At 45.0% G+C, this 10,354-nt stretch overlaps 1 protein-coding gene across 1 annotated transcript; it reads left to right on the top strand.

The window, feature by feature from the left end:
* The first annotated feature begins 410 nt into the window (after nucleotides 1-410).
* On the top strand, nucleotides 411-2,127 carry LOC103597073 (putative uncharacterized protein encoded by LINC00173). Its single transcript, XM_008580872.1, is given in 4 exon segments — nucleotides 411-603; nucleotides 606-649; nucleotides 735-872; nucleotides 2,071-2,127. Coding segments are annotated over 4 exon segments (432 nt in total).
* The last annotated feature ends 8,227 nt before the right edge of the window (nucleotides 2,128-10,354 follow it).

The raw sequence follows: 10,354 nt of genomic DNA, 5'->3' as shown, positions 1-10,354 counted from the left end.
GGGACCTCCTATGTTGGAGTGGGGTATGGGGGAGGGTCATATAATGAAGGCCAGAAAGAACAAATTAGATAATCAAAAGAATTATAGTAATTGCTTTCACTTTCCCGGGCCCGCTCAGCGGATTCTCTCTCCGCCCTTTCCCTGGCTGTCTGTCTGTCGGGAACACTCGGTCTTTGCGACCCCTCCCCTCCCCCAGGTTCCTCCTCTCCGATCCCCTCGCTCGCGCGTTCCCTCTCTTCCTCCGTTTTCTGGTGTGCTGGAACGTTCAGCGGAATATGATGAATGATCACCTGTCACGGCTTGTTTATTATAATGCAGGCAATCAATTACACATCCCCAACGCTGGCCGGCCCGCAGGAAATTTATATGCTCAGCACAAACCAATGTGAAAATGGAATCTCATTTGCCAAATGTCTCTCTCCCAGTACAGCACGATGATTACAGTCTGTGTTTGTTTCAACAGTCGTGTACAACTGACAGTGCCATCATTTACTGCCTGGCTCAGGTCACGTTACTCTAAGGCTTTATTTATTATGTTAGGAAGGCCAGCACAGGAAAAGGACAAGGGTGTCTGTCAGGGATGCCACCGTGTTAAGAAGTGGGCGGGCAGGGCCGCATTTCCGGGCAACAGTGTCAACCTCAGCCCCGGGCCCTGCCTCCCCGGCCACAACCCCAGCTGCCCAGACTCCAAGACAGGACAGGGGAGGCAGCTCTGTGTAGGAGAAGCTCCACAGGTTCTGGAATCAGATGGACCAGAGTTTGAACTCTGGTTCTCCTGTTGTCTAATTGTGTGCGGCAGGAGCTCAATCTCCTCATCTGGAAAATGGGAATTTTCATACCCCCCCCCACAGGAATATTGTGATGTCTGGGATGTCAGAGGTGTTGATAAATGTTAGTTCACAGTGACTTCAGAAAGAGGTCCCTTTGGAAGAGATGTGAATTGGAATTCATGCTCTGTATTAACAGTCTCCCCAGTTTCTACCTGCTGAGACACGGCTGTCTCAAGACTGGTTCCCTTCCTGGAGGAATTTTGCATTTTTGTTTTCTCCATACCAACACCTAGTACAACTTTGGGAAAATAAAAGGGCCACCTTGCTCTGCTTCTGTTTCTGTCCTTGTAAAAACTGGAGTAGCAATCCTGGCCTTTCTAGCGGTGTGACCTCAGTCCATTCAGTCTCTGGGCCTCTCCAAACTTCAAATTTCTCACCTGAGAAGTGAAAAAAAAAATCACTTCTAAACTGCCTTCCCCAGTCTGGCTGTCAGGACCCAAGGTGTCCACAGATATAAAAAGTGTCATGTAAGCTGTAACGTGAGGCTCTCACTGCTGTCTGACATCCTTTTGTCAGGAGTTCTGGTTGGTCTCCAGAGTTTTGCTGCACAAAGCCTTGACCCAAATTTGGACTCCTAGAGCACTTACATCAAGTGGGAACTCAGTAAATGAGGGGCAGGCAGATTCTCATATGTATATTTGGTTCTTCTTTATTATGTTGTATATTTCTTGATTATTTTACATGTGTATTTGTTTAATGGTTCTCTGACCTGCTAGTATGGAAGCTCCAGAAGGAAAGGCACCAGGTTGATTTCAGTCACTTACTATGTATATTTGGTTTTTCTTTATTATGTTGTATATTTCTTGATTATTTTACATGTGTATTTGTTTAATGGCTCTCTGACCTGCTAGTATGGAAGCTCCAGAAGGAAAGGCACCAGGTTGATTTCAGTCACTTACTTGGCAAATCCTAAGGTGCTCAGTAAATACTTGTGGCTTTATGGGTGAATGAATGAACAGTTACATGGACAAACTCTTTAGGGGAGCAGCCTCTGTCATGCAGAGGGTGGGCCCTGGTGAGTGGATATTTACAAGTATCTTCACTGTTCCTGATGCCCACAGAATCAGGCTATGCCATGTGGGGATACGCATCCTACATGTACTCAGACCATGTGAACTGGTGATGGACCACACATGTGCCTGCCTGGCGACTCCAATTCACCCTCAGATCCACACCCCCGGAATAAACTCCCAGTCACTCTCACATCCCATATTTCTTTGTCATCTCTACCCCTCCCCAGACCATCTATGGACAGGCAGCGATGCCTTATTCGTATTTGGGTCCCCCAAATGCCTAGTGCAGTACCTGCCTAAAACAGGTGCTTTGAATGATTATTTTTCCTGAATACAACTTAGAATTCTGTGAAAATACCCGAGATCAGGAAAAAATGATTCAAGTTCATATTTTTAAAGTGGAATATTCATACTGCATCGTATATGTTGGTCAAGTGCTTCTGATTTGTGGACAGGATTTCTTGCTATCAGTGTGATTATTAGTTGCCGTGATTATAATAATGTATAGGTGATAGCACAGAGCCACGCCTCCCCAGCAGCATGGCTGGAAAGAGCCGGGTATTCCCTCCGCTGACTTGCTTCACTACTTGACTAACAGACCTTATTCCCTGGCCGAGCCGATGACATCCTGCCAATGCCAGGTTTCCAACACAGAGGGGAAGCAAGAGCAGGCGCTGTGCAATCCTGGGGGAAAAGCAGCCTGTGTTTGTGGCTGCTTTGACAGTTGAGGCTCCAAGAGGGGCTGGCAAACAATGGGAAATGAAACATTTGAGTAGTTGCAAAAAATTCCGTGGGAAATCCCCCCAGTGGTATTTATATGCAACGGCTGTGACAAGGAGAGCTCAGGGCTTTCGATTTCAAGGGCTTCTGAGCAGACCACAATGGTGTTCTGAGACAGCAGTCCCCAGGAACAGCTCTCCTGGGCCACCAAAGGCCAGCCTGTCTGTCCAGGGAAGATGTGGCCCCATACATGAAGTTGGCCATGAACTGCAATGGCTTGTTGGAGAGTCTGGTCCTTGAACCTTTTGCTCCTAAGGCAAATCCCTCTCAACTGTTCCTGTGGTTTCTCCTAGCCTCAAAATCTTGGGGCCTGATATGACTGAGGGCTTTCAGTCCCCGTCTACAGAAGTGTTGGAACCTCAGCCACCTTCAGACCCCCCCACCATCTAATTGAAAAATCCAAAATGGGGGCCTCATAGGCACTCCCTGTGTCATTATCTGGTTAGCATGTGGCCTCTTCCTGTTTTCTCCATTCCCATTTGTGATGGACATTTATTTTGTCTTTTACTCTCCCTCCACCCTCATTTAGAGAATAAAATGGACTGATATTTATTAATCCTTGTTTTACTTTCCTTAAAACTAATAAATATTCAAAATACCACTATTGCTAATATCTTATTGCTGCTGATGGTGTGATACGTGTTTATGAGTTTATAGATCCACTTAAAGATAAGGTCTATAGATTTTTAGAGACACTTGGAAGATGAGAAAATGGAAACTTAAAGACGGAAAGTAACTTGCCCATGTGTACTAGTCATGAGGTTTCAGCTGCAATGTGACAAAATCTTAACGTAAATGGACTTAAGCCAGATTGAAAATGGATTAGATTATTTAAGGCACACAGTCTGGATAAGCTTCAGGCATGGCTGGATCCAGGCCCTCAATTAAGCCTTCAGAAATTTGCCTCTATTTGGCTCTGCTTATTTCCGTATTGGTTTCATGTTTAGATTGGCTCTCTCCACCTATTTTATATCTTCCTGGAGTCAAATCCAGCCTTTCTCCTGGTTGCCTCCATAAAAAGTCCCAGGGTTAAGAGGTTCAGTGGGCTCTGATAGGTTCAGCTGCCCACTGCCACTATGATGGTGACTATAGTGAGGGGGATGGAATAATCTGAGTGCCCAGGCTCTGGTCCCTGCCAAAGCCTACCCAAACCACATGGACAGAGTGAGCGTGAGTGGTTCCCCAAAGAAAATCGGGGTGCTCTTATCAGGAGAAGGAGGAATGGACACTGGTGGGCAGAAAGACCTGATGTCCTAAACTCTCATGTCACTCTGTCACTAAGGGGCAGGCAGATCTGCACAAGAGCGCTGCTCTGCACCTTCCTTGTGTTGCTTGAAACCTCATGCTCCATCCTGCCCTGTGCCTCCAGCCCTGCCCCTGCTAAATGAATTCAGTCTAGTCAGTAGTTTTCAAAATGTACATCTTGGGAGCTGCTGGAGGGAGGAAGCCAGGGGAGGAGAGCAGGAAGCTGGGTGGCCCATGTCTATGGGACTCCCCTCCCCTGTTTCAGTCATCTAGCAATTTTTGTGTTCGTTTGCATATTCAGTTCCCTTGTACATTTTTATTTAAACGAAGGGCTTCCCAGATTTTTTAGGCTTGAAAACCATGATTTTTCTGGAACACTTGTCCTCTCACTCATTCACAAATGAGAAACAATAGCTCAGAAAGAGGCATGAACTTGACCAAAACCATGCAGCTTTTGCCATACAAGCCTGAGAAACCACAGCTCCGGATTCCCATCTCCTGTCCTTTGCACTTGCAGTCTTGCAGATGGGGGAGATTTGTGGGCAGAGACCACCACTCACACTCCTGTGTTACCTTCCTGATTTATTAGCCAACGATGCAGACCTTCACACAAGTGGAGCGCAGCTTCCCAGAGCCGAACAGGAAAAGGGACTTTGCAGTTTTTTTCTAGTCTCTAGGTTCCCTGCACCCGGGGCAGGCAGCTGCTGGGGACTCACTCTGTAGGTAGGATCCTGCCAGAACGGAGAAAAACAACCGGATTCCTGCTACTCCATCCTCAGACTTGGAGCTTACACCATTCCAGAAGAACTTACATGAGTAAGCCATGTGCTTCCGTTTAGGAGGATGTTTACAAACAACTGTTCTGTCCTCCCCCTATCTGCAAAGCCGGTCTCTGTGCACCAGGCTCTTCATGTATTTTAAACACAGTTTGTGCTGCACTGATCATTGCTAATCATCATAGCTCACCTTTTTGAGTGCCTCCTAAGTTCCTGGAACGGCGTGCTAAGCGCCTGACATGTATCGTTTCACTGAATCTTCCCAACAACCCTGTATAGTAGGTACTATTATTATCTTCATTTTACAAGTGCAAAAAAATGAAGGTGCAGAGAGATGAATGAATTTGTCTGAGGTCCTCCTCCAGGCTCAAATCCAGAAATGGGGGTCAAGAGAATGAACACTTAGTTACATCCCTATGCTGGTTACATTGCTGCTGGTTACATTCCTACTCTAGATACTTAATGTGTGCCTTGGACAAGGAAGATACAGGTTGTTGCCAACACCTGTGCACCGACAGAGAGAAAGTTCTCTGCTTCCTTGATGCCCTGCCTTCCACTGCCCGGGGGCTTCCAGCTGAGCCTGTTTTCCTTTTCCTCCCCTCTTACACTCACTTGCCTGGTGTCTTCAGCAAACACACACAGGGAATTACCAGGAGAGAATGATTCTATTACCAAGCAGGCATGGCTCCTAAGGTACCAGCCGAACACAGGTAAGTCAGGTAAGGAAAGGCACACGGTCTCATTACTTAGACTACTGTGCAGCAGCTTATTGAATTAGTGTGATTTTTAACGTCTTCAGCTTGGATCTCCTCCAGATCAGCCAGCTGGTGCATTCAGTACGACTCAGCTCTCCTTAACTCAATTAACTAAGCCGGGCTGAGCCGAACTCAACAAGTATTTCTAAAGCACTGAGCTGGCTGCAGGGGAAAAAAAACACAAAGGCAGGCAAGATGCTGACTTGGCCTTTAAAGAGTTGCCTTGTGCCTTTAGTAAATAATATGGTGCCATATTTTCCAAGTACCACTTTCATAATTTTGCCATATCTGCACTCCATGTGTGTTATTATTTACTTTATTTTAAAAAATAAATTAACTTACCTTTTCAAATTTAAATAAGTTAAATTTTTTAGTTATTGAGATGAAGTTGACATACCATAAAATTAACCATTTTAAAGTGAATATTTCAGCACAACTTAGTACATTCACAGTGTTGTGCAGCCTCCACCTCTACCCAGTTCCAAAATATTTTTATCACCCAAAATAAAATCCCATAACCGTTAAAAGCAGTTACTCCCTATTCCTCTCACTCTAGCCTCTGGTGACCACCAACCTGCTTTCTATCTTGATAGGTTTGTCTATTCTGGATATTTCACTTAAGTGGAATCATACCATATCCTTTGGTATGGTATGATCATACCATGTCCTTTGGTGACTGGTTTCTTTCACTTAGCCTAAAATTTTTGAGGTTCATTTGTGTTGTAGCATGTGTCAATATATCATTTGCTTTTATGGATGAATATATTCCATTGTATGGGTAGACCACAATTTGTTTATCCATTCATCGATTGGTGGATATTTAACCTGTTTTGCATCTTTTGGCTATTGTGAATAGCACATTTATTTTAACAGGAAAATTTACATAACTTCTATAAATAGAAAACCATTATTTTTCTAATATACAATAAAATAGATACCTAACTGTGTACTGGACATAAAATTTTCACCTGTGTAGCATATAAAATAATCCTGTGAACTCTCAGAGGCAGCAGGCCAGGATCTGGGAGTTTGAGTTTTTTCCCTTTTTCTCTGGCAGCTGGCCGTAAGGGGGATCCAAACCCTTAAACCTGGGTGTTATCAGCACCACACTCTCCCAAGTGAGCCACCAACCAGCCCAGATGTGAGTTTTATTTTTATTTATTTGTTTTTTAAAAAAGATGACCGGTAAGGGGATCTTAACCCTTGACTTCGTGTTGTCAGCACCACACTCACCCAAGTGAGCTAACCAGCCATCTCTATATAGGATCTGAACCCGTGGCCTTGGTGTTATCAGCACCACACTCTCCCAAGTGAGCCACCAACCAGCCCAGATGTGAGTTTTATTTTTATTTATTTGTTTTTTAAAAAAGATGACCGGTAAGGGGATCTTAACCCTTGACTTGGTGTTGTCAGCACCACACTCACCCAAGTGAGCTAACCAGCCATCTCTATATAGGATCTGAACCCGTGGCCTTGGTGTTATCAGCACCACACTCTCCCGAGTGAGCCACGCGCTGGCCCCCAGGCCAGGAGTTTTAATCCTGCCTTTGCTATCTGTGTGACTCTGGGCAAATGTCCTGTCCTCCTCCAGCCTCAGTTTCCTCATCTGTAAAATGATCGTATTTATCATTGTTTCCTCCTATAGTTGTGAGAATTACAACTCACAACGTGAGTGAAGTGCATAGCATCATGCTGGGCATGTCATAAGCCCTCAGTACATGCAGGCTGGGAGGAAGGAACACACGTCATAAACACAGGAGCAGGAATAACACTATCAGCTGACAAAGCAAATATTTGCTAAGTGCCAGAAACTCGGTGAAGCACCTTCTGTTGTTCTCATATAATCCCCTCAGCATGCTAAGAAGCAAATAATATCATCACTACTATTTTATAGATCAGAAAATGAAGGCAAAGAGAAGTGGAGCTAGTAGTCAGAGGTCGTACAACTCAAGACGAATGCTGGGAAAGTTACATGACAGTGTGAGAAGTAACTAAGCACCCACTGGAATGTGAGGGCTGTCCTGGACAGAGGTGATTAATTGCAAAAGGGCTGCCCAGGCCCTGGCAACTCACTGCAAACCTGGCCTGGTGGCCCTGTCCTTGCTGGATTCCTCCCAGCAGTGTCTCTTTATCAAGTTGCTTTTTCTCAGGTCTGCCAAGATGAGGCTCCCTGAGAGACTGCTCTCAGCCTTTGCGTCTTTTCTAGTCGACTTACCATGGCAGTTAATCGGCTTCACCTGCCTTTCCTGTATTCTGTCACCCCCTGACAAATCCAGGGTCCCTAAAACCTCCCCTTTGCTCTACAGTCTCTCCCTGCTTCCACACTGCATCTGAGCCTTCCAGACTGACACGCAGCCTCTTGCTAATTACCCACCCCTGGTGCAAAAATTAGCATGTCTCAAGTTCACATGTGTCCATTATACCTTCCTCAAGAGGGATGCAGTATGCATAATTCATAGTTTCAGTCTGTGTGGGGAATCCTGTCCCACCCGTGGGTGACACTAGCATGGGGGTTATATTTGTCTCCTGGAGCTGCTATAACCAATAACAGAAAGTTGGGGGCGTAAAACAACATAAATTTATTTTCCCCTGGTTCTTTAGGCCAAAAGTCTACAATCAAGGTATTGGCAGGACCGTGTTCCCTCTGAAAGCTCTAGGGGAGAATCCTTCCTTGCCTCTTCCAGCTTCTGGAGGCTCCTGGTGATCCTTGGCTTGTGGCTGCATCCCTCCAGTCTCTGCCTCCATCCTCACATGACCTTCTCCTCTGTGCATCTCTGTCTGTCCTTTTCCATCTCTTGTAGGGACACTTGTCACTGGATTTAACTCCCACCCTAATCTAGGATGATCTCATCTTGATCCTTGCCTTAATTTCATCTTCAAAGACCCTATTTGCTAGTAAGATGACATTCTGAGGTTCCAAGTGGACCTGAATTTGGGGGGATACTCTTCCACTCAATAGGAAGTCTTTAAATAGAACTGGTGTCTGGTATTCTTTGTAACTGGCTTATTATGCATTTGAGCCCAGTGGGCACAACCATAAAAGAGTTTCTTTTTTCTCCAAAGACAGTTGTTATATTCTTACTCATCTCCCTTTCCCAGTCCTCAGCAGCATCACAGGCAGACCCTGTAGCTTTCTGGCCACTTTCCAATATTAAAAAGTCCACACCAGCCCAATTTAAATCATCCACCTTAGTTCCCCATCTCCCAGCTCAAGTTTGTCACACAGCCTGTGGACCCTGGAGGGGCCTGGTCACCTCTTGCCCACCTCCTCTCCTGCATTTCTTGTTTTCAAAGTGCACCAAGGAAAATGATTCCATGGGCAAGAAAATTTGGCCAATACTGCATGGAGCCAAGTTACCCAGATATCTCTCCTTTCGATTCAGTTGACATATGAATGTACATCCAAGAGCAGGTAGTTTCCAAACTTCTTCAACCCAGGAAATTATTTTTCCATGGAACATCCTACTTCCCTGGTGTTTCCCAGATCACACTTTGGGAAACACCACACAATATAAAATACTGCAAAAGGTAAAGTATATCCATATTTGTTATGTATGCATAGCAATAGAAAATGATTTCTTGAGTAGACACACCAACTATAGAACAATTTTGTGATTTATTTTGAAAATTGGCTTCCAGATCACCATGGACAAGACCCAACTTGGCTGGAAGATTGTAATCCCTCGGTAGAGCGACATGGACAGCTAAGCTGGCCGAATTTTATCCTAACAAAGGATCAGAGACAGGAAGTGCTCTGATTTCCTTAAACCCAGCTTTAGCAGCCAGGAAGATGTAACTCCCATATTTAAAGGCAAGTACTTTCGAGAAAATATTTGCTTATAGTGTAGTCCTATAACTTATGCAATTATGTTATACAAATTCAACAATAAGGATTCAGCAGAATAATAACAACAACAATAATAATATAATAATGGAAGAAAAGATAGAATTAATAAATGCAAGTGCCAGGCCAAGGTTTCACCTGCAATTTTTTTCCTGGAGTAAATCTGAGGTCCATTCAGTGGCCTCGTCACCCTAGTGCCTCTCAGCCTCGAGCATGTCTAGTGTGTAAAAATCTCTTGTTTTCATATAGTATGGTCTCCAAAAGCTGGCTGACTTCTTCAGCTGGTTGGTGCTCAACTGAACAATTGGCAACCTTCTCCAATGCTGGAGAAGCCCCGGCTGTGCTGGACTGACAGGGAGAAAGCGCACCAGCCTCCAACTCAATGTCTTTCCAAGGATTTCCAAGAGCAATTCCTGGCCACAGTCCACGTTCTCCTCAGGAGTTCTATTAACTGCAGAGTCACATTACCATGCTGGATTTGGCTACCCCGTAGTCTCAAAACTGAATAGAATCTGGTTTTGTCCAAATAGTCAAGGCAAATATTTTCTGAAAGCCAGGACTAACCTCATGATTGGGTTGAGTAGGAGCCATTGAGATGATAAGATTAGAGAATAGTCAACCAGCCCTATTTCCCAGCCCCTAGCCCCCAAAACTGAGAGAAAAAACATTTTAATCTGATCATGTTACCTGAATGGGGTGACTCACTGATACTCAGCAGTCTGCCAAGGATCAGTTTATCCACTTAGCTAACAGCCTGCTGAAGGTCCAGGGTGGGGGGTACCCAGAAACGGCCAGCATCCTGGGGGACAAAGAGCCTGTTCTTGCTGTCTCTCAACGTTGTCCTCCTGCATTAAAAACTCCCACTGCCCTCAGAATGATGCCCAAACTCAAAGCCCTAGTGTGCTGGATCCACCCCACCTCATGAGCTGAACCCCCCAAGGTAGGCTGTAATTCTCATTTATCTGCCTAGCCCTGTGCACAGGTTTTGGCAGATAAATCAGTGTTCCATGCATGAATGGCAAAGAGGGGGAAAGTAACCCACATGAAATGCAGGCACCACACATTCCAGACTCAGTGATCTGTCAAAAAAAAAAAAATTAATTGCAGAGCA

This window comes from Galeopterus variegatus, unplaced genomic scaffold (assembly GCF_000696425.1).
Source record: "Galeopterus variegatus unplaced genomic scaffold, G_variegatus-3.0.2 Scaffold2183, whole genome shotgun sequence".
Taxonomy (NCBI): Eukaryota; Metazoa; Chordata; class Mammalia; order Dermoptera; family Cynocephalidae; genus Galeopterus; species Galeopterus variegatus.
This window is presented reverse-complemented; position numbering and strand designations above follow the sequence as displayed.